The sequence below is a fragment of the Molossus molossus genome, unplaced genomic scaffold, assembly GCF_014108415.1.
Source record: "Molossus molossus isolate mMolMol1 unplaced genomic scaffold, mMolMol1.p scaffold_m16_p_22, whole genome shotgun sequence".
Classification (NCBI taxonomy): Eukaryota; Metazoa; Chordata; class Mammalia; order Chiroptera; family Molossidae; genus Molossus; species Molossus molossus.
In genome coordinates, this window is record NW_023425358.1 from 15,608,866 (window position 1) to 15,632,941 (window position 24,076).

At 44.3% G+C, this 24,076-nt stretch overlaps 1 protein-coding gene across 10 annotated transcripts in view; it reads left to right on the forward strand.

Annotated features, from left to right (window-relative positions):
- The window catches only part of LOC118639744 (protein HIRA), a 93,818-nt gene extending 71,048 nt beyond the window's left edge, over positions 1-22,770 (forward strand). For 4 of the 10 annotated variants that reach the window (XM_036276155.1, XM_036276153.1, XM_036276154.1 and 1 more), the window contains 9 exons: positions 898-1,102; positions 1,500-1,604; positions 3,262-3,410; positions 4,423-4,584; positions 5,190-5,248; positions 5,624-5,729; positions 7,881-8,003; positions 8,465-8,628; positions 22,011-22,770. In XM_036276155.1, coding sequence (XP_036132048.1) covers positions 898-1,102; positions 1,500-1,604; positions 3,262-3,410; positions 4,423-4,584; positions 5,190-5,248; positions 5,624-5,729; positions 7,881-8,003; positions 8,465-8,628; positions 22,011-22,435 — 1,498 coding nt within the window. In that variant the 3' untranslated portion in view covers positions 22,436-22,770. Of the gene's footprint in view, positions 1-897; positions 1,103-1,499; positions 1,605-3,261; positions 3,411-4,422; positions 4,585-5,189; positions 5,249-5,623; positions 5,730-7,880; positions 8,004-8,464; positions 8,629-10,684; positions 10,774-22,010 lie in introns of all 10 variants that reach the window. The other 6 variants (XM_036276150.1, XM_036276151.1, XM_036276152.1 and 3 more) reach the window with 4 other exon arrangements.
- The last annotated feature ends 1,306 nt before the right edge of the window (positions 22,771-24,076 follow it).

Below are 24,076 nucleotides of genomic sequence, written 5' to 3' on the forward strand. Positions count from 1 at the left end.
TGTAGAGGTCAGAACTTCAATTTCCTCCAGTGTTCTTCTTTTTGTTTGTTTCTCTGTTGTCTTTGAGTTTCTCTAGAAACTCCTTGTTAAATGGTCTGTGTCTTGCAGCTCTCTTAGTTGTAATCTGCTGTTACTATACTAGAACCCTATTGATTTGGTGGTAAGGTATTGGGAAGGAGAAGCATTCTATAATCTCATAATTAAATCTCATCATTTTTTTTGTTAGACCAGAGTCCCTGGGCAATGACCTTCCAAAGAGTTTCTTAGTCTGTGTGCCTGTGAAAGGCTAGGCCTGAGTTGGTTAACTGCCCTTCTCCCAGGTCCCATAAAACTCTAGTGAAGTAGTTTCCCTGAGAGAAGGCTTTTGTTAAAGAGAACAGAACTCTGGGTATATTTCAGAATAGTTCATTTACCCCTTCCCCCAGCCCAAAGCACACAAGGGGAGCACTCCATCCCTGATCTTCACTGGTGAGAACTTGGTGGTACTCCTGGAGTAAAACTAACAAAAGTGTGGGTACCCTCACACCACTCGGCTGCCAGGAGTTTTAACTCACAAGCCAACCGAAACTCGGCTTCCAATAGTATATCAGTTATCTTACCATTAGGATTCCAAGGGCTTCTGTTCCAGATGAGCTGTGGTGTTTTTGCCTTCGCCTGTCTCTCCGAATTTTAGGGTGACAGTTTACCCTATTACCTCACTTCTCTGATGGATCTAAGACGAGTTGTCAGTTTTTCGGGTTTCCTCTTATTTTGAGGATGAGAATGAAGACTTTAGAGCTCTTTGAGCAGAAACTAGAAGTTCTTACCTATTTTTTTAATGTGTCAATTTTGGGGATTATATTGATTATTATAAGTTAATAATCATATGGGGAAAGTCATAGGTATCTGTTTGTGCAGGTTGAAAGAGCAGAACATTGTCAAAGAGCTGAGGCCCCGGGACCTCCAGGAGAGCAGCAGTGACAGTGATGAGAAAGTTCCAGTGGCCAAGCCCTCCTCACTCTCCAAGAGAAAACTGGAGCTTGAGGTGGAGACAGTGGAGAAGAAGAAGAAAGGGCGACCTCGGAAGGACTCACGGCTCATGCCTATGTCTCTGTCTGTCCAGGTGAGGCCAACAGACCTGTGCTACCTTCCCCAGCCCACTTGTTGAGCTGAGTGTTGGAGCTTGCATGTGCCCAAGGGGGAGAAGGAAGGCCCTGCACACCACAGTGTGCATCAGTGTGGGAACAGCTGGGTTAGACATGCACTCCCCTGGAGGTAGCATGGAGGCCACACTCCCCCTTAGACCTGCCCTCCACCCACCCAGAGTCCTTGAGCAGCTCCTTGGATTCAGCTACCTCATCTGTCAAGTGGGATTGCTGGAGCATTCATCTGCACTGTCCTCCCAGAGTGGGTGGAAATGCCTGGGGAACTGGCCTGGCCTCACCTCTAGGTGACTCACCTTTACCTGACACTGCCCTACAGTGCTGGGGATGGGCTCAGGGACATTTCTGCTCTTGCAGTCCCCGGCTGTTCTGACCGCAGAAAAGGACACTGTGTGTTTGTCTGTACCAGCACCTGCACTGAAGCTGCCCATGCCGGGCCCCCAGAGAGCATTCACCCTCCAGGTGAGCAGGCCTCCTGCCTCGCCCTCACAAGTGTTCTCTCTCTCTCTTTCTCTCTCTCTCTCCCCCTCTCCTCCTCTCTCATTTCCCTCTCCACTCCTCCCCCACCTCCTAGTGTAAACCCTGAATTATCAGAGACAGCTGCTTCCTAGTGGCTTTCCATCACCTTCTGGGGGAAGTTGTGGTTGATCAGGGCAACCACCTGTCTTATTTGAAAGATCCCTATCCTCTTCTCCTCACTGTCCCCCAACCCCCTGCCCCATTGCTTCTTTCTGCTCTGTGGCTTTGCTGCTAACAGAGTAGATGCCAGCAATCCCTGCTGCCATCTTCTGGATGCCCAGCTCCTTCAAGAATTGTCTCAGATGTCCCTTCTCTTGGAAGCCTCCTTACCTCCTTAACTGCATACTCAGTCCCGGGCAGCCTTGGGCTCAGTGTCCATTGGACTGTGTGGTAGTGGTCTCTCTCCCAAACAGCCCACTGTCCTTGTTCACTTCCCAGAGCCTGGCACAGAGATTGCATCAGGGCTATCTGAGCTCTCGGAGTAGAAGCTTATAACCATGTTCTTGTTCAAAACACAATTTGTATTGTTGTTATTATTATTATTGAACAAATAATCCTTTATACTCAGAGACCCTGTAGTCACTCAATCTAGTACCTATGTACACCCTGTCACCTCACGTCCTTTGTACCTCAGCTCAGGTGCATGTCATAAGGAAACCTTTTAAGACCCCATTTGCAGGTCACTTCCTACTGGCTGTACACTGCCCCCAACTCAGGCTGGTCCTCATGGGGTGTCGGCCCTTTTTGCCACAGGACCTTCTGAGCCTAAGTGTAGGAACCCACATGGTTTGTTTTTATTGCTGATATGAGTGGAGGCAGGGAGCACAACTCCCTCTCCCAAATTCCTCCAGCTTCCCCTGGGGGTTTCACCACTGAATGTTGCTTGGGGCTTTTCTTGGTTTCTATATGGCCCTCTGCCCCAGGTCACCCACTTGTGTGGCTACACAGTACAAACTGTTCAGTCATTCTAACTGGTTTTCCATTCAGATTATCAATCGTCTCCCCAGACACATAAGTCAAGGCTGAGCCCATACAGAACAAGGCAGTCCTTCTAGGCATGCTCTTCTAAGGACACTCCCATGAGGTTAGTTTCAGATGAGCAGATAGAGGCTTACTACCAAAGGAACTAGAGAGTAGTTTGGGTTTTCTAGACTTTTCCTTCAGACACTGGCATAGACTCTGCTATTGCCAAGCACTGTGATCTTTGAAGACCTTCCACTAGGAGCCACATCTCACTCCCAGCTCTGTCCCCATCTGGCTGTGGACCTCATTTGCAGTGTGCTCTTAGACAGGTCACACGGCTTCTCTGCATGCTCCCTGTGAGAGGAGATGGTGGAGTTAGGAGGCTCTGTAGTCTTTAGCTCTGACACCAGTTCTCTGCTCTGCTACTTGGATGACAAGGTACAAATCAGTTTCCAATATTCTCCCTGCCCTGGCAGACTATACATCCAGCCCTCCTGTCCCTCACCCTGTTGGCCAGCCAGCTCTGTCTGTCTCCTGTGTCTTATCCCCACCTCAAGGTCCAGGGCTAACCTGACCCATGTGGACTGTGGACCCACTATTACCTGAAAGTAATTTGTGTTTGCTTTCTTCCATTCAGGTGAGCTCTGACCCATCCATGTACATTGAGGTGGAGAATGAAGTGACAGCCGTTGGGGGAGTAAAGCTTAGTCGCTTGAAGTGTAACCGGGAAGGGAAGGAGTGGGAAACGGTGCTCACCAGCCGGATCCTCACTGCCGCTGGTAGCTGGTAAGGGTGAGGGTCTTCGCCTGGCCCAACATTTCATGTAAAGCAATCACCGTGTGTTGTACTGTGTAGTGCTGTTGGTGTTTGAGGGGATACACTGCCTCCAAGTGCAAGCTCCCATGGAAGCCTGCATCAGGTCTTGCTCTGGGCTGAGCATGTGTATCTGCCATCGGTCCCCGCAACACCCACTGAAGTTGGCGTCATTATCTCCATGGTACAGGTGGGAAAACTTGAGTCCTGGAGGCTTACTCATGCTGGGATTTTTCACCCAGGTGTTCTCATTCACTTGTCTGGACAAATTCCTGAAGTCTCAGGTCCCAGGATGAGTCCTGCCTGGCTCTAACTTGGGCTAGTTCTTTCTCTTGGTCCCAAATTTTAATCCAAGGAGGTCAGGATAGATTTCTGACTCTCCTGAGTTCCCAGCTCAGCCCTTTGAGGGGAGAACTTAATTCAGTGTTAGTCGCCCAGTGTCTTACCACATGGGCTTCTGGGCCTCTATCCTTTGAAGTTTTCCCTGTATGCACTTCCTCCACCCTAGCCAGAAAGGCTTTCTGAGCACACAGTTGGTGTCCCCTATGGAGATGCATTTTATCATTGCCATACATCTCCTGGCCTTTCTCAGCAGAGGCCTTCTCATGACTAGTCTGGCTAGATGTAGCCAGGAGACTGTTGAGTGGGCACTGTGTGGCCTCATATGACAAATGAGGTGTGCTTACTGGGTCACCATCATTGGTCCTCTTAAGCGTGCCCCCCCCCCCAACCCCAAGTTAACATTAGGGTGAGCTCAGAAAGGCTTGAGCAGCCCAGTGTGGGAGGAGAACATAGTCTCTAATGAGAGGTCTCGGGTTCTGTCAGCCCTGCCCCAGTTCTACTGGCAGGCCTCTCCCTACCTCTCCTTCTACTGTACCCATTCAGGCTCAGGCCCAGGTAGAGGAAGGGCCTCTGCATCTTGGGGCTCCTACCTCTGCCACAGCTCCTGATCATCGTGACACTTATCCCTTCTCTGCCTTCTCAGTGATGTGGTATGTGTCGCCTGTGAAAAGAGGATGCTGTCAGTGTTCTCCGCCTGTGGTCGCCGCCTCCTCCCTCCCATCCTCCTGTCATCCCCAATCTCCACATTGCATTGCACAGGCTCCTACGTCATGGCACTCACTGCTGCAGCCACGCTATCTGTCTGGTGAGAGAAAGGCCTGGGGTGAGGTGGGCTCCAGGCAGGGCGGAATAGGGCTGTGCAGGTTCCTCCTCACTGCAGGAGCAAGGAAGGCAATGGAGGAGGCTGCCTGGCAGACATGCCCTTGGGCACTACTAGCGAGAGAGTCTTAACAGTCAAAGAGACCCCAGGCCGTTGGAAACTGCTTATGATGGCCACTGTATATGTGGAGGGGCAGAGCGGGTGTGCAAGCGAAATGGGGCAGGCTGCCTATTCCTGCTGCCACTTTTAGAGGAGCAAACCACAGACAAAACACAATGCCTACTTGCATCTGCCAAGATCCTTATGTGAGGTCCATCACAAATGGGATCTTAGCAGCCACAGTGTGGCCACACTTCTCCCAAAGTTGGTACAGCATTAGTGGCAAGCTCTGTTGTCTGAGTCTTCTACTATAGACTTTTGTGAAGGAAGTAAAATGGCTCATGGGGAGACCACCTGTGGCCCAGAGCTCTTTTCAGGAGAGATCAGAGTAGGGTGTGCCCTAGAGACCACAGAGTGGGTCTGAGCACCGGGGTATACTCAGATACACTTACCCAGACTGGAGAGTAAGCTGTTTCCTATCTCCCTCCTAGGGATGTTCACAGACAGGTGGTTGTGGTAAAAGAAGAATCTCTACACTCCATCCTGGCAGGTAACTGGCAGTGGGCTGCCCCTGGTGCCCTGATCAGGGAGGGGAGAAGGGCAGCTCAAGTCCCAGGGTCCACTCAGCCTAGGCTGAGAGCAAGAGCCAGTCTCTTGACCTAGCCCAAGGTATTCAGTATGATAGGGGATCACATTATGTTGCAGGGAGATGCACCCTTTCTGGGCACATTTTATTAGCTCCTTGAGAGGTGACAAAGAACCTGGTGGGTGGCGGTGAAAGAGAAGAGACTCCCTAATTGCTGAGTCAGCATTAAGACACCTGTTGCTGGGACTGAGCACTATGATTCAGATTTCTCCTTGGTGTATGCACAAGCACTTGCTGATTAGAACACACCTATAATCCATTCTTGTGGTATCTCCCTAGGAAGTGATATGACGGTGTCACAGATCTTGCTTACACAGCATGGAATCCCAGTGATGAACCTATCAGATGGGAAGGCATACTGCTTTAATCCGTCACTTTCTACATGGTAAGCATGCCACTGTTCCCTGGCCCAGCCCCAGAGGAGAGTGTCCATCTCAGCTGGAGACCAAAGCAGTGAATAAAGGTTCCCAGTCCTGGTGGTCAGGCCTGCCTGGCTTAGCTTCTCCTGAGAGATGGGCCTTGGAGTAGAAGCTGCAATGACAGCTGTCGAGGAGACAGAGTTTAAACCTACTTGTATAGGCCCTACTGTCCCTGTGAGAGGCTGGTGGCTCACAGCCTTTCTGTTCTCAAAGCCCATGTGTAGCAGTGCTTTTCTTTGTATTATTCTCTAAGGTCACTTTGTTTGGAATACACATTTGAAAATTTTTATGGTGGCAAATATGTATTTCCAGCCTGGCTTCCTTAGCCATCATCAGCATAGGTGAGTTGGCTTCACGATAGCTTTGCCAGCACATGTCAATTTTTGAAGTCAAAATTTGTGAATTAGTAAGGTTGTACTGTCACCACATGTGATGGTCTATACTTTTCCTCTGCCCATTTTGGAATTTGGAGCCCTTACTTATATTTGTAAAATCCCTTTCTACATCAGAGATCTCAACCCCAACATGTAAACTGTACATTCTATACCAGCCACTCTGAGAAATTCTTCTGCCTGCACCTTTGGTCCTTCAGACCCAAGACTTCTAGTACTTTTCTGTTCAGATTTGCCAGGCACAAGTTTATCCCATACTGAGATCTCTTTCCTGAGTCCACTGCCTGCTCTTCCGTATTGCAAAATGTGTGTCATACGTGATTACTGTAATCATGGAAACAAGCCGGGTATTTATGAAGGGCAGTGTTGCCCTGGCCGGTTTGGCTTAGCAGTTGGAGCATTGGCCTGCAGACCAGAGTCTTGGGTTCGGTTCCCGCTAGGGGCACATACCAAAAAAAAAAAAATAAGGGCAGTGTTGACCCTTTATATTTTGGACATGTTTACAAAGGCACCTGGCTGTTTTTTGTTTGTATTTTTCCTTTATTGATTTCAGAGGGAGAGGAAGTGAGAGGGAGAAAGAGATAGAAACATCAATGAAAGGGAACATTGACTGGCCACCTCTGACGTACCCCTCACTGGGGATTGGGCATACAACCTGGGCATGTGTCCTGACTGGGAATTGAACTGGGGACCTCTTGGTGCATGGGTCGACGCTCAATTGCTGAGCCACACCGGCCTGACGGCACCTGGCTGTTTTAAAAGTATGTGAGGAACCCTAGCTGGTTTGGCTCAGTAGTTAGAGCTTCGGCCCGTGGACTGGAGAGTCCCGGGTTCAGTTCCTGCTAAGGGCATGTACCTCGGTTGCAGTTTGTCTCTGGTCCCAGTTGGGGTCGTGTGGGTGGTAGCCACTCGATGTGTCTCTCTCACATCGATGTTTCTCTCTCACTTCCTCCTTCTTTCCCTCCCACTCTATGTGAAGATAAATGCAAAAAAAAGTGTCCTCTGGTGAGGATTAAAAAAAAGTATGTGAAGAGCTCTGGCCACTGTGGCTCAGCAGTTAGAGCATCAGCCCATGGACCAAAGGGTTGCAGGTTCAATTCCTGGTCAAGGGCACGTATCTGGGTTGCAGGTTTGATTCCTGGCCCCAATGACGCACAGGAGGCAACCAGTCAGTGTCTGTCTCTCTCTCTCTCTCTCTCTCTCTCTCTCTCTCTCTCTCTCTCATCGACGTTTCTCTCTCTTTCTCTCCCTCTCCCTCTCTTCTATTCTATCTAAAAATCAGTGGGAAAATATTCTTGGGTGAAGGTTAACAAAAAAATTAAGTTTGTGAAGAAAGTTTTCACAAAGATGTGAGGGTCTGGAGAAGGGGAAGAGCAGACTGCCTCAAATGCTGTGGAAGCACAGGAAGGCTGGAGCTCTGGCATTCCTCGAAACTTCCCAGGGCTGGGCCATGTGGGCATTTTGAGCACATTTCACATAGGCTTCCTGGCCCCAGGAACCAAGACCACTGGGCTAAAGTGTTTGCTGCAAGAGACTTGTCAATGACTTTCACTGTCCTTAATGTTCCCTTGTAATTAAACCTGGCTGTGAGGGACCAGTGGTAAGAATGTAGTGACATTCAGCCTTCACAGGTGGTCTGGTAGCAGATCATATGGCACTGCCTGCCTGCTACTCTGCTGAACCTCCTGGTTTTTCTGAGCTCACCTCCTGCCTTTGCCTCCCCAGGAACCTGGTTTCTGACAAGCAGGACTCCCTGGCCCAGTGTGCGGACTTCAGAAGCAGCCTGCCTCCCCAGGATGCCATGCTGTGCTCGGGACCCTTAGCCATAGTCCAGGGCCGTGCCTCCACGTAGGTGACCCAAGTGCTGGGAAAGGTGGCTGGGTCATGCAAGTACAGTCCCACCCAGGCCTGCTCTCTGATTGCTGTCCCCTGTGCCCAGCTGCTGCTCAGCACAGGTGCTAAGAGTTTGGGGCCCATGTCAGACAATATCTCAGGGCGCTGGATGTAAGCCCTGTTACTTCAGGACCCAGATGGCTGTCTGAAGTGCTATGGGTCACGGACACCCACATATTTTGGTTGGGAGTCTGGGCCTCTGGCCTGTCACCCTGAGCCTAAATGGCAGGTGCAGAGTGTGGTATCCCTGGGGTGCTAGAGCATCTAGGAGGTCTACAGCTGGGACGTGGGGATGAGTGGGCCAGTGTGAAGTTTGACATCTGCCCCCTTGCTGGCTTCTTGCTGGTGCCCTGGGGTAAATGGTGGCAGCCTCCTGCCCGACACAGTACCCACTGCCTCATGATGTGTTTCTGCAGTTCAGGGAGGCAGGCGGCCCGACTTTTCTCCGTGCCTCATGTGGTACAGCAGGAGACTACCCTGGCCTACCTAGAGAACCAGGTCGCGGCAGCACTCACCCTGCAGTCCAGCCACGAGTATCGCCATTGGCTCCTCCTCTACGCACGGTACCTCGTAAATGAAGGTGAGGTTCCTGTTGGTTTCTCTGATCTCCTGGGCCCAGCTCAATCCCTGTCCCAATACAACCACCCTGAAAGCCTGTGAATCATGGCAGAGGTGCGGGGGCCTAGGACTTTTGACACTCTTTTCTCCCAGTCTGGCATGGTTATCCTAGATGCCCTGGCGTCCAGCTCCCCTGTCAGCATAGTGGGCCCTCAGCCCCCATCTCCCAGCCCCTGAATGGAGTATTCCCTGAGAGCCAGGAAGATTGGCAGCAGGAGGTGGTGAGGACAGAGGCGATGTGGAAAGATAAGCAAATGTGGTGCTCAGACTTCTGCCCTCCCCTCACACTCTTGGAGCATCAGTGGTCGTGGAGCCAGTCACCCCAGAGGAGAGTGTCTTGCAACATCCAATGTGCTTGCCCTCTTCCTCTCTCAGCTCCCTTGTGCCCTAGAAGGACTGGCCTGTCCAGCATCTCCCTGTGTCCTAGTCTGGCTTTCCCTGCCAAGGCTCTCAGCACCCGCATGTCCTTTCTAATATACCCCAACCCATACTTTCCCTGTTGTTCAGCAGAAAGCAAGGTGTGTTGCAGGAGATGACCGTCCTATTCTTAGGGTGACCTCCAAAGCCTCTCATCCTTTCTGTTAGGCAAGCATGGAGTCTGTGTACCAGTCTTCCTTCTGCTTGAACTTGGCCTCCAGGGCTGTGGCCTGGGGACTGGCCCTCCCAAAGTTCTCCCTGTGTCACCATGCAGGTTACTGAGCAGCCTCCCCAACAGCCTCTTGTGGCTTTGACATGATCCTTTCTATTTTGTTTATGATTGAGGAAAAAAATGAAGTATAGAAAAGGATAAAAACCATGTCAAACCCCCTATAAGTGTCACTCTCAGAATTCATATGTCATGTTGCTCCTGAAGCAACTACATGTATATACACACCTTGCAAGTGTAATATATATACATCTCTGGTGACAAGCATGGCTTACCAACTTGAAGCTCCTTCCCCTTCCCCTGCAAACTCTAATGATGAGTTTATGTGTACTCTTCCTACCCAGTCTGTGTGATTGCCCAGCATGTGTGGTCACTGGCATTTCTAAATACTCAATCTTCCTAAGCCCTCCCCACTATTCTAGGATGCTCCAGAAACATCTGGACCTCACAACCCATTCTGCTGGGGAAACCCCTCCTCTGGCTCCTCTGGTTTCCTTCATCCTAGCTATTGATCCAAGACTCATCCTGATGCCCTGCATAAAGTCACTGTCCTGAGGCCTGCACCCATTTGTGAAATCACTGCTGCCACTTGCTTCTCTTCATCTTTCACATGGCTCTTCCAGTGTCCATACATAAGTCACCTCCTCTCTCTGTTTCTTGCTTCCTAACTATAAAAGGACTCAAATTTTAAAGGGAGACCCCATTCCTGAAGTTCCTCAGATTCCAGCCAGCTTCATCCTCTTACTTCCACCCTCATCTTTGGGTGATTTCATCCATTCCCTATGGCTTCAGCTGCCCCCTGTGCAAACAGACCCCAGAACTGCTTCTAGCATTTCCAGCATACCACTTGGCTGTGCCCATAACTCTTGAGTTGATAGGCCTGTGCCTGCTTCTCCTCTGCTCAGTCACCACCTCCTCAATCTAAACTTATACCCTTGCCATCTCTTACCTCCTGACCCTGCTGATCTTTCACACTGGCTGCCAAGACTTCTCTCAAACAAATTCTGACTAGCCCTCTCCCCTCCTTCTGTAATTTCCCACATTTTCCCATAACCTTGGGGAGTTCATCCCAGAGCTGGCCACATCTCGTTTTTTCTCATTGGCCCAGCACACAGAGGGGCCGTTGCATGCATTGTCAAGGGAGTAGGTGAGTGAGTGAGAATCTGTCATTATGAGTCTCAGTGCCCCAAACTGAGAGGCATGCAAGAGGCATTTTTCCCATATCACAGGCACAAAATAAGCATTTGTTCATTCTGTTTTGATATACCCAACAACTTAGCATATTCTTGATTTTTTATTTCTTTTTGTAATGTGTTCCTATTTCTGTTTTGTTATGTTTTGTTTTTGTTTTTTTGTTTTTTTCTGTAATTAGGGTTTGAATACCGACTCCGAGAAATATGCAAGGACTTACTGGGTCCGGTTCACTACTCCACTGGAAGCCAGTGGGAGTCAACGGTAGTGGTAGGTGCTTCTTTCATTCTTGCTTCAAGAATTCTCTTGAAAAAGTGAAGGTGGAGATTTTTTTTAAAAAGCCAAAGTGCACTGAAATTCTTCCTCATTAGATGTCTCCAGCACACTGCCTTGGGTCCCAGAATCAGTGAGCATGTGAGATGCCTGCACTGCACAATCCAGCAGAAGCTGGGCCCTCGGTGTCAAGCCTAGGGAGCGTTCAGCCATGTGCCTATGCTGAGGAAAGCTGCCTGTCCAGGGCTGTGGGTTTGTTCAGTAGTGAAGATGAAAGTTCCTTCTCTGCCCTTGTGGAGCTTATAATAAGTCTGGTAAGGAGGCACATATAAGCAAGTAAGCAATTTAGTCAACAAGGCAGGTTTAGACTGTTAAGTATGCTAAGAAGAAAATAAGCAAATCAGTAAGACAAGTATGCTTGGAAAGAGTGACCAGAGAAAACCTTGGAAAAGGGTTTTGAGAATGAAACCTGAGCTTAAGAATGAAAGAGGGCTTGGTACATCGAGGCCACCATGGCTGGGACATAGTAGGCAGAAGTGAGGGTGGCATGCGAAGAGGCAAAAGAACTGAGCAGGAAGTAGATCATAGAAGGCTTGTGAGGAGCCAAAGTTGCATCTAGGCAATGGGAGCTATTGAAGGATTTTGCACAGATTTGACGTGAGCTGACATAGAAGACAAGTTAGCAAAGGTGATGTGACCTGACATAGAAGACCGGTCAGCAGAGATGACATGAAATAATACAGAAAACTAGTCAGGGCTTGTTTTTTTAACAGTTCTGGCAATAGATGCAGGTGACTTGGATCAGTGTGATAGCTATCAAGAGGGGAAAGAAGACAGATTCAAGATGTATTTTGGAGGCAGAACAAAAAAGACTTGGTGTGTGTGTGGTTGGACGTGGAGTAGGTGAGGAAAAGAGAATAATGAACATGTGGTCACCTCCAGATTATTTTGGCTAGTGCATTGATTGGATTGGAGAAGGAGCAGGTTGGTGAGGGATGAGAGAGTTGTGGGTCTAAGAAGTAGCTCCAGTGCTTTATTCAGTCACTGATGGAGTATCTTCTCTGGCCAGGTGTAGTCTAGGCACAGGACAGGCAGCAGTAACTAAGGCTGACAGGGGCCCCACCTTTATGGATCTTCATTCTTGTGGAGAGAGGCAGATTCAAAACAAATGAACAAGTACATATAATGTGTTGGGTGGGGATGGATGCCCTGAAAAAGAATGCAGGGCAGGGGGATAGGGAGTACTGGCAGGATGCTATTTTATATTGGGTGATCAAGGAAGACCTAGTTAACTGACTGAGCAGAGACCAGTAAAGGTGAGGATGAAGCCTACAGATATTTGGTGGGGGTAATATCCAGGGAGAGGGAACAGCAAGTAGAAAGGCCCTGAGGTTGGGGGGGAGGGGTTTTGCAGTATAAAAGGAACAGCTGAGCAGAGTGGCAGTGGGAGAATGAAAGATTAGAGGGTCAGGGCTCTGAAGGCCTTGGTGTGTACTTAGCTTCCTGTATTTTTTATTCCATTTTTATTTTGATGCAATAGATCTTAATTTGGTTGTATAATAAAATCTTAGATTCAAAATCAATTCTCCTTAGAGCTTTGAATGTATTGTGCCACAGACTTTTAGCAACCACTGTTGCTAAAAACTGCCACAAATCTGATTCCCACTGCTTTGTAAGTTATTCTGGGATCCTTTCTTGATGTTTTGAACTTTCACAAAGCACTAAGTCTATGTTCTTCGCTCATTTCCTAGGTTATCCTTAATTATCTTCCCTTCAGTTTTCCCCATCGTGAGAGATATATTCTCTTCTTGGAATCTGTTGTGTTACTTTTATAGTTTCAGTTCTCCCTCATATTTTCAATTAGTCTTTTATGTACTTGAGCATAGTTCTACTATCAGGAGCCCTTGTGGATCTGTTTCTATTTCCTATAAATGTTTCTGCTATTTCTCATTTATATTGTCTTATCTCCTTATGTGCCTGGTTAGTTTTAACTGTTTGCTAGACTTGGTATTTAAGTTATTTGCAGAAGTGGTTTAAAGCCTCAGTGATGTTACCTTCTTCAACAGAGCACTTTTATTTGCTGCTATCAGCTTTTGGCCCCAGCCCTATAAGGCCCCTTCAACCCATTTCAGGGATTGAGATCTTCTGGGCTGCCTGGGTACTCAAAGCTGGGTACTAAATGGTGCAGGGACAGGTTTATTACCAGTTTGCCCTTATTCTAGAGGGCATTTCTTTGGAGTGCCAGCAAGGGGTGATTTACTAGGGACCCTGCTTTTCATGAGCCCTATACCCCTGCTTTGGTCCCCCTAGGCCTTCAAGTCTGGTAGAAGCTCTATTCAGCCCCTTCCTTGTCAATAAATGTGCCTAAGGCATCCCTGGCCAGCTTGGCTCAGTGGTTAAAGTGTCAGCCTGTGGACTAAAGGGTCATAGGTTTGATTCCCAGTCAAGGGCACACACCTGGGTTGCAGGTTCGATTTCCTGGCCCCCATCGGGGTCATGTGGGAGGCAACTAATCAATGTGTCTCTCTCACATCAGTATTTCTCTCTCTCTCTCTCTCTCTCTCTCTCTCTCTTTCTCTCATCTCTCATCTCTATCTCTATCCCTCCCACTCCCATTCCCTCCCTCCCTTTCACTCTCTAAAAAAATTAATGGAAAAATGTCCTCAGGTGAGGATTAACGGGAGGAAAAAGTGTTCCCAAGGTGTCTCTCTCTGTATTTCTACCTTCTGCACACTCTAGCTCAGTCCTTCATCTCTAGTACATGAGCTCTCTGAAGTCTGTTTCTGTTTGTCCAGCTTTGGCCCCTTTCTCAATGGGAAGGGTTTTTCTGAATTACCTGTGAGAAATAGAGCTGTTTACCTAGCACGCCTCACCTCTATGCAGTCTGATGGGCCATCTGATTAGTTGGGAGACAAATAGGCATGTGCCCAACCAACCCCTCCTGAAACCAGGTTGTAGGGCTTCACTCTGTGATCCATTTGCCACTCTGGGAGTCTTAGCTCTAGATATCAGCAAGAGCTCTACTTAGCAGTTCTCTCCCTCAGCCTGAAGGTAAGCAGTTCTCTCTCTCATTCCAGGCCAGTGTGAAGCAGGCAGAAGGGGGCACAGACAGGCCACTAATTCATGGTCATGCACTCTCCTTGTCCCCTGCTTTCTGCTGGCTGTTTTTGCTGTCTCTAAGCAGGATACCTCCTTAGGAATTTTCCCAGGCAGATCCTCTTGTAGCTTGCCTCTGGTGCCATAGGCAGGCTGAAAATTTTACTTTGTTGATAGCAGTTTGATACTCTTTCAATTTTTTAAATGGAGTTTTTCAGTTTTAAAATTTATTTTGAATAGTAATATAATCACATAGTTCAAAAAAATTTACAGTAGTTTTTAAATAAGTTTTGAAGTCAGGAAGGGTGAGGCCTACACCTTTCATCTTTCTTCCTTTTTTTTAAAGATTCTTTTGGCTATTTAGGATCTCTTAAGATTTCGTATGAATTTTAGCACGGATTTTTCTATTTCTGTGAAAAGTGTCGTTAGGATTTTAACAAGGAGTGCATTAAATCTATTAGACCACTTCTGGTATTATTGACATCTTAACAATATTAAGTCTTCCAATCCATTAACATGGGATGTCTTTTCATTTATTTCTGTCTTTTTGTTTGTTTGTTTTTTAATTTCTTTGAGCAACATTTTGTAGTGTTCAGTGTACTAGTCTTTCACCTCCTTAGTGAAGTTTATTTCTAAGTATTCTTTCTTTTTTTCTTTCTTTCTTTACTTATTTATTTATTGTTGTTACAGGTGTTTCTCCTTTTTTCCCCCATTGACACCCTCCTCCCAGCCCCTCCCCCACCCCCAGCATTATTGTCTACGTCCTTGTTTATGCATACATGCATATAAGTTCTGTGGTTTATCTCTTCCCTCCCCCCATATCCACCTCTTCCGAGGTTTGTCTTTTGAAGACTTTTGTAAATGGAATTGTTTTCTAAATTTACAATGTTAGTGTATAAAAACACAACTGATTTTTTTTTTTTTTTATCCTCACCCGAGGACATTTTTCCATTTTTTGTTCAGATAGAGTTGGAGGGGGAGAGAGAGAGAGAGAGAAACATCGATGTGAAAGGGACACATCCAGTGGCTGCCACCCACACGACCAACCAGGGCCAGGGACAAACTGCAGCTGAGGTATGCACCCTTAGCGGGAACCGAACCTGGGTCTCTCTGGACTGCAGGCCGACGCTCTAACCACTGAGCCAAACCGGCCAGGGCACAACTGATTTTTTATGTTGGTTTCATATTCTGCAAATTTGCTGTATTTATTAGTTCTAACAGGTTTTTTTTTTATGGAATCTTTTAAGTTTTACCTAAATATAAGAGCATGTTGTCTATAAACAGAGATATGTTTACCTGTTCCTTTCTAATTTAGATGCCTTTAATTTATTTTTCTTGTGTAGTTGCTCTGGATAGCATTTCCAGTACTTTGTTGACTAGAAGTAGTGAAAACAATCATCCTTGCCTGATTCCTGACCTTAGAGTAAAAGCTTTCAGTCTTTTCACATTGAGTGTGTATGCTAGCTATGCACTTTTCTTAGATGACCTTTATTATATTGAGATAGTTTCCTTCTGTTACTAGTTTGTTGAGTGTTTTTATAATACAAGTTTTGAATTTTTTCAGTTGCTTTCCTTTATCAATTGAGGTGATCTGGCATTTTCTTCCTTCATTCTGTTCATGTGGTATATTATATTAATTGATTTTAGTTTATTGAACCATCCTTGCTTTCCAGGAATAAATTCCACTTGTTCAAATTTATAATGCTTTTAATTTGCCATTCAATTTTCTTTGTTAGTATTTTGTTCAGGATTTTTGCATCCATGTTCACAAGGGATATTGGTCTGTGCTTTTCTTTTCTTGTAGTATCTTTGTATGGCTTGATGTCCAGGTAATAGTGGCCTCATGGAATGAATTTGGAAGTGTTTGCTCCTCTTCAATATTTTGGAGGAGTATGTGGAGTTGTTCATTCTTTTTTATGTAAATGTTTCATAAAATTCACCAGTGAAGCCATCTGTTCAGTCCTAGGCTATTATTTGTTAGGAGGTTTTGGATTTATTATTCAGTCTCCTTGCTAGCTATAGGTCTGTTTGGACTTTTTATTTCTTCATGATTCAGTCTTGGTAGGTTGTGTGTTTTTAGGAATGTATCTATTTTATCTACACTATTCAATTTGTTGGTATATAACTATTCCTAATATGCTCTTATTTATAATCCTTTTTATTTTTGTGGTGTCAGTTGTAATGTCCCTATTTCATTTCTGATTGTCATTTAGTCTTCTCTCTTTTTTCTTAGTCCATCTAGCTAAAAGTTTGTCAACTTTTTTTTTTTTTTTAATATATTTTTTTTCTTTATTGATTTTTTTTTTTCAGAAAGAGGAAGGGAGAGAGGGAGAGAGACAGAAACATCAATGAAAGGGAATACCGATTGGCCGCCTCCTGCATTCCCCACACTGGGAATTTGGCCCACAACCTGGACATGTGCCCTGATCAGGAATCGAACCAGCGACCTCTTGGTATATCGGTTGACGTTCAACCACTGAACCACACCAGCCGGGCAAAGTTTGTCAACTTTGATGACCTCTTCAAATAATTCATTTTTGTTTTTATTTTCTCTTCTCCATTTATTTATTTTTGCCCTAATACATATGGTATTTTTGCTTCTGCTTGCTTTGGGTTTAGTTTTATTCATTTATTTATTTATATCAATATTTTTTTCTTTTTATTGATTTTATAGAAAGAAGAAGGGAGAGAGAGAGAGCAACATCAGTGAGAGGAAACATCGATTGGCCACCTCCCGCATGCCCCCTGAATCAGGCCCACAACCTGGGCATGTGCCCTGACCGGATATCGAACCGGCAACCTCTTGGTGCATGGGTCAGTGTTCAACTACTGAGCCACACTGGCCTGGCTCAACTAATAAGAATTTAATTTCGTCCAGCCGGTGTGTCTCAGTGGTTGAGTGTCGACCCATGCACCAAGAGGTCACCAGTTCAATTTCCCGTCATGGCACATGCCCAGGTTGTGGGCCTGATCCCCAGTAGGGGGCATGCGGGAGGCTGCCAATCGATGTTCTCGCTCATTGATGTTGCGCTCTCTCTCTTTCTCCACTCCTCTCTCTATAAAAATTAATAAAGAAAAAAATTTAATTTCAATTGCATACAAAAATATAGCATGTCCTTTACAGCTCCACTCTGAGCACTTTGTTTTTGAAGTAAAATTGTATCTTTATATATCGTGTAACTATTAACATAGATTTCTAATTTCTTATGCTTTTGTTTTTAAATCCTGTGAAAGAACTAAAAATGGAGTTATATAATATGGGTTTCAATTTTTGTCCATATATTTACCTTTACCAGAAGGCTTTATATTTTATTGTCTAGTGTTCTTTCATTTCAACTTGAAGAACTCTCTTTAGCATTTCTTGTAGGGCAGATCTAATGATAATAAACTGTCAGTTTTTATTTATCTGGAAATGTCTTAATTTCTCCCTCATCTTTGAAGGATAGTTTGCCAGATATAGTATTCTGAGATCTCAGTTTTTCTTTTAGCACTTTAAATATGTTATCCCACTGCCTTCTGGCTTTCAATGTTTCTTCTGAGAAATTTCTGATTATCTTATTGAGGGTCTCTTTTATAAAGCTAGTCACTTTTCTGCTTTTAAGATTCTCTCTTTCTCTGATTTTCCATAGTTTAGCTTTCCTATGTGTCACAGAATGGGTTCTTTCCTACATGAGTGTTTGTTGAGATTCTTGGATTTGTAGATCGTGTCTTTCCTTACACCTGGGAAGTTTTTAGTCATTATTTCTCCAAATAAACTCTTCCCCTTTTTCTCTCTCTTATTCTCTTTAGACTTGCATAAAGCATATATTGGTCAGCTGGACAAGGTCCTATAAGTCCCTTAGCCTATTTTCACTTTTCTTATTTCAGTTTGCCTTTCAGACTTGATTATTTCAAATAACCTGATGTCATTCACTGATTCTTGCTTTAGTCTGTAGGTTGAACCCCTCTAGTGAATTTTTCTGTTCAATTTTTGTGTTTTTAAGCTCCAGAATTTTTTAAAATAATTTCTATCATTTTGTTGATAATCCCACTTTGTTTACATATTGTTTTCCTGATTTCATTTAAGTGTCTAGCCATGTTGTCTTTTAGCATATTTAAGATACATGTTTTAAAGTCTTTGTCATGTAAGTTCTAGGCTTGTGTTTCTTTAGAGTGAGTTTATAGAGATTTATTTTGTTCCTTTGAACGGGCCTGGTTTTGCAGTTTCTTTGTATGCCTTATGACCTTTGTTTAATATTGGGCATTTGAAAAAAACAAAATAGCCATCTTTCCTAATCTTTGCCATCTGGCTTCACTACTCAGCCCATCAGGAAAGATCATGGTCTTTCTCAAGCCTTTTCTGGGGATGTCTTTCCCAGGCCTTTGCATGTGCTTTTATACCATTTCCCCTTGTGATAGAGCTGCATTTAATGTTTTTTATTTCCTTAAAAGTATCACTCTTGCTTCTTTCTACAACCTTAGATGCTCTCTTGTATTCTACCCATAATCTCTTGCCTCCAAGCACCCATGAGTCAGCAGTTCCCCTGCAGTTCTCACATATAGTAGTGGCCACCACTGCCTTTAGCAGCCTCTGTCTTAAAAATTAGCCCATTTTCATTACTTACCACTCTTCACATCAGCACTCTTCATTCATTTATGTTTTCCTTAATTTCTTTAGCAAAGTTTTATAATTTTCAGCACATAGGCCATGCACGTATTTTGTTAGATTTACTATCAGATATTTTATAATTGTGACTATTCTAAATGATTCATTATTTCATTTATGTTTTCTAATTATTCATAATTGCTTTTATAAATGCATTTGACTTAGGGTTTTTTTAATTAATTTGTCAATAGTTCTGTTTTCTATGTGGAGTAAGTAATCAAGTCATCTCAAATATTCATTTTATTTCCTATTTTCCAAGTCTCATGCCTTGTTGTTCATAATACTAAAATCTATTAATAAATTATAAGTTTTCTAACATTAAATTCTCCTTGCTTTCCTGGATAAACTCAACTTGGTCAAAGTTATCATTTTTTATTCACTGTTAGAATTGACTGCTAATAATGTATAGATTTATACATCTGATTTCAATGGTGAAATTGGTCTAGGATCTTCCACTCTCATCCTGTCCTTGTCTGGCTTTAGAATCAAGGTTTATTTGTCTCACTGAATGTGTTAGGAGTAGTTCCTCTTTTTTTATTCTGAGTTTGTATAAGATTGGAAACATCTGTTTCTTGGAAGTTTTAGACATCAGTTTAAAATTGTAGTGTACCTGATGCTTTCTTTGTGGTAACATTTAACTACTATTTTTTATTTCTTTTAGAAGCTGTTTAGAAAAATTATTTTTCTAGGAATTAGTCTGTTTTCTCTAAATGTTCAAATTTGTTGGCATAAAGTTGTTGATAGTATGTTTTCTCTTCTATATCTGCAGTATATCCCTTTTTTATTCCTAATATTAGTTCTTTGAACTTTCAGTTTCTTGATTAATGTTGCTAGAGGTTTGTCTGTTTTAGTCTTTTTTTTTTTTTTTTTTTTTTTTATCCTCACCCGAGGACATTTTTCCATTTTTTTGTACAAATAGAGTGGGAGGGAGAGAGAGAGAGAAACATCGACGTGAAGGGACACATCGAGTGGCTGCCACCCGCATGACCAACCAGGGCCGGGGACAAACTGCAACTGAAGTACGTGCCCTTAGCGGGAACCGAACCCGGGTCTCTCAGGACCGCAGGCCGATGCTCTAACCGCTGAGCCAAACTGGCCAGGGCTTAGTCTTTTTTTTTTAATGATTTTTTTTCCTTATTCATTCTATTAAATGTTTTCAATTTCATTCATTTCAGTTTTTTATTATCATCTTCCTTCTGCTTTATAAAAATGTTTTTTCTGATGTATTTTCTTTTTTCAATTTTCCCTTGGTATCTTAGGTTGGACTCTTTGGTCATTGGTTATCATTCTTTCATGTTCTCTAATATAAGCTGTTTTCTATTTGTAATTGTCCCTATATAAGCCCCACTTTTGCTGCATCCCACCAGTTTTGCAGAGCTTAATGTTTTCTTTTCATTCACTTGTAAGGCCTTTTTAATTTCAATTAACTAATGTTAAATTTTAATTTGATCCGTGAATTTTATTCAGTTATGTTTTAGAGAACATGATCTATAGCATGATCAACCTCAGGGGTAGGCAGACTTTTTCTATTAGAGACCAGAGAATAAACATTTCAGGCTTTACAACCCCATATGATCTCTTGCTGTTGTAGCATAATGTGTAAACAGATAAGCAGGTATGTCTGCGTTTTGATAAAATTATTTGCAGAAATAGATGGTAGGATGGATTTGGCCCAAGCCAACCCACAATCTACATGAGACCTGCTTATTTTTTTGAGGTTTGCTTTTAGAGTAATTTTTCATATTTCCATGTATACCAAAGAAGAATTTGTGTTCTCTAGTTCTGGGTGCCTCATTCTGTATATGTCCTAATAGTCACGTTTACTAAATGTTCAGTTTGAATTACTTGAATCTGCAGATGTTTGCCTTTCTGGAAGCATCACTAACGGAATGTGTACTAAAATCTCTCTGTGAGTGTGGTTTTGTCCCTCTCTCTTGACTTTCTCTTTCTCCAATAATGTTTTTGGAGAAAAAACATCTACTTTGTCTGATAATTGTAAAACACAAGCTTTCTTTTTTTTCCTTTTAATTTACTAACATATCTGTCTCCATCTTTAATTTTTAACATTTCTTTATCCATGTTTATGTGTTTCTTGCCAACATCACATGGCTTGGTTTTTGTTTAATCTGACAAGCTGTTTTTTATCACAAATTGAAACCATTTACTTTTTTTGTTTACATTTAATTTAAGACCAGCATAAACTTTAGCAAAAGTTGGATCACATTGCTTTTCATACCTAAAGACATCATCTCTATTTATTTCTTTTTACTTTGAGCAAAAAGAACATTTTCAGGGTAGATATTTACTGTGGTAACTATTCTGAGGTCTTACAAGCCTAAGGATATTTTTTTATTACATCCTCTTATATAAGTAACTGTTTGGCTGGATGAAAAAATAGATTATGAGGTTTTTTCCAATATATTTAAAATACTACTTTATTGTGACCCTTGATATCTCTTCCTTTGTAGGTGATATGTTCTCGTTTTTTAGAAATTTTCAGAATGTTTTTATGTTCAGTATCCATAGATTCTGTATATTTCATTCTATTGTGTCTTACATATGTTTTTGGTTTTTTGGTGGGTTTTTGTTTTTTTGTTTTTTCATATCTTCATCAACACTCAATGGAGCCTTTCAACCTAAAGCAGTTCCTTTTTCTTCACTTATTTAAAATCTACCCATATTATTTCATCAAATATTTCCTTCTCTCTTCTGTGTCTTTGTCCTATGGGACTCCTGTAGATATTGGGCCCATTTGCCATACTTTATCTGCCTTTACTTCATCTATACAGTCCTCCTCTTACAGTTTCCCGCTGCATGCCTCCTTGCTCAAGCATTGGTTACTCCTCCATCTGACCCCACTTGACGGTCTTCAGCAGTGTCCATTCTCCTAATTCCATCTCCTTCAACCACTGTGTTGCTTAAACTTAATACCTACACTGTTCTTTTCTGTAATTCTTTGTCTTGTTACCATGCTGATTTTAACATCTTGGACCTTCTCTTCTAGTGGGCAGTGTTGTCAGTTGGTGGTTTTCCCTTTGCAACCGCTGTGCTCCTCAGGGTTCTGTGCAGTGGAGACCCTGCCTGGTAGTGCATGTTGCAAAAGGGCCCGGGCAGACTTTGATACAAGTGCACCCAGGCATGGAGGAGGCATAGCAAGAGCCAATGGCAGACACTCCTGGACTGTTAAACTAAAGCCAGTCATTGCCCCTCAGGTGCCTACTCAAACCTGGGCTTGGCCTCAGGCCCCTAGAGATCATATGCATGAGGGAGCAAACCCTCTCAGGTGGCCATCCACCTGTCCCTCTGCCCTGATAGTCTACTTTCAGCTCTCCCGGGGCTGTTTAGCCTGCAGATAAATCTTTCTCATCCATCTCTGGTTTCTCCAAAGGTTGCCTACGGGTCAGATGGACAGACACAAGGGTCTCTGTTAGGTCAGGAAAGCCACCCACAGTCTAGGTCTCCTTGCACTGAACTGTCACTTCTATGTACACAGGGTCTGCGGAAAAGGGAGCTACTAAAGGAACTGCTGCCAGTTATCGGGCAGAACCTCCGCTTCCAGCGCCTCTTCACCGAGTGTCAGGAACAGCTCGACATCCTGAGGGACAAGTAGCCTGCCCACATCTTCCCTGGCTACAGCAAGAGCAGATCCACCTCTCACCTTGTCAGGCTACACTAGGACAAGGAGACACTGGCAGGAGGTGGGCTGTCCACCAGCACCAGCCCAGCAACCTGGGTAGACTTCACCTGTGCCCTGGGTCTGTTGCTGCTCCCTTGGAAGGGAACACCTCTGCCTGCAACTCGTCCCTCCCTCCAGGACCCCCGTACGGAGCATGGGCTGGGGCTCTGCCCTGCTGCCCTGGGGTCAGTGAGGCACTCCCAGACCTACCATCTTCAGCACGGTCCAGAGGTGGACACTAGCCCCTGCCACTGCAGGTGCCGTGCTGCTTCAGCTATGACGAATGAGCCATTTGTGAGAGAGCCCTGAAATGTTAGTGTATTATGCAGTCAGTAGACTAACCCAAGACCTATGTAAAGGAAAGGCTATTCCAACACACAGACTATTTTTGTACTAGAATTTGCTAACTTGTAATATGGAATTTTCCTTTTGGCCAATAATCAGGATTTCCCTATAAGTCACTTGGACATTGGTTACTTGTAGGAAAAAATTTAAACTCTAATTATGACAGCTACATTGAAAAATAATTGTACTGAAATTAACTTGTCTATCTTCATTTGGTTTTAATTTTTAAATGTTTGTAAAAAGAGACTGTTTTGGGGGGATGGGGCAGAGGGTGGGCAATTTCTTTTGTAAGTGTAAAATAAATGAACATGCATTGGATACCAAATCATCCTGGTTTCCCCTACCTTTTCCTTCTAACTTTCACCTTTCTTCCCCAACTGTGGATCTCTTCTGAAATGAGGAATGACAGAACATCATAACCAGAAGGGATCTTTGATGTTATCTAATTCCACCCCTGCCCCTCCATGCAGAAATTCATTTCACAAGGTGGAGGTCACTTCCCTGGTTGTGCAGCATCTTAGGCAAAGCTAGGCTGGTAGGCAGGCCACTTCCCATGTTTCTCTTCCCAAGTTAGGCATTGAGGTCCTTGGTTCTGGCTGGGCTGTGCCCCAGGTCCCTGATCATGCTGGGCACCAAGGATTGTGACTGACTTGGTGATTTCATGGAAGGGTATCAGTAAGTAAAGACTAACGTTTTCTGAAGAATTATCTGGAAGCTGGAATTTTTTTGTTGTGTTTTTACTATTAATCCTCACTTGGTGGTATTTTTTCCATTTATCTTCAGATAGAATGGGAGAGCGAGAGGGGGAGAGAGAGTGTGTGTGTGAGAGAGACAGAGAGAGAGAGAAACAGCAAACCCATGACCCTTCAGTCTGGGCCAACTGCTGTAACCTCTAAGTCAAACCGACCAGGGCTACAAGCTGGGATTTTCTTAGAAAGTGGTCTAGATGCTGACCTACAGGAGAGGAGATAGGTGGAATCTTCAAATATGGTCAGGGCACCCTGGCTGGTGTTGCTCAGTGGTTAGAGTGTAGGCCCCATGCATGGATGGATCCTGGGTTGGAACCCCTACCCTGGCACAGCAGGTGCAAGAGGCAATCAATCAATGTGTCTCTCTCACATTGATGTTTCTGTCTGTCTCTCTCTCTCTCCCTTCCCCCCCCCACCCCTTTCACTCTCTCTAAAAATAAAAGGAAAAAAAAGTCAATGGAAAAAATAGCCTCTGGTGAGGATTAAAAAAAAACACAACACCTTCTGCCCTGGCTCAGTGGTTGAGCATCGACCCATGCACCAAGTGGTTGCTGGTTCAATTCCTGGTCAGGGCACATGCCCAGGTTGTGGGCCAGATGGAGGAGGTGTCCAATCAATGTTCTCTCTAATCAATGTTTCTATATCTCTCCCTCTCCCTTCCTCTCTCTAAAATCAATAAAGAAAAAAATTTATAATAAAATAATACTTTTTAAAAAACACCTTCTTTAAATGGTGCCCTTGAAAACAAATGGCCACTGGGCAAAGGTGTGGATTCTAGTTTGGGTCTGC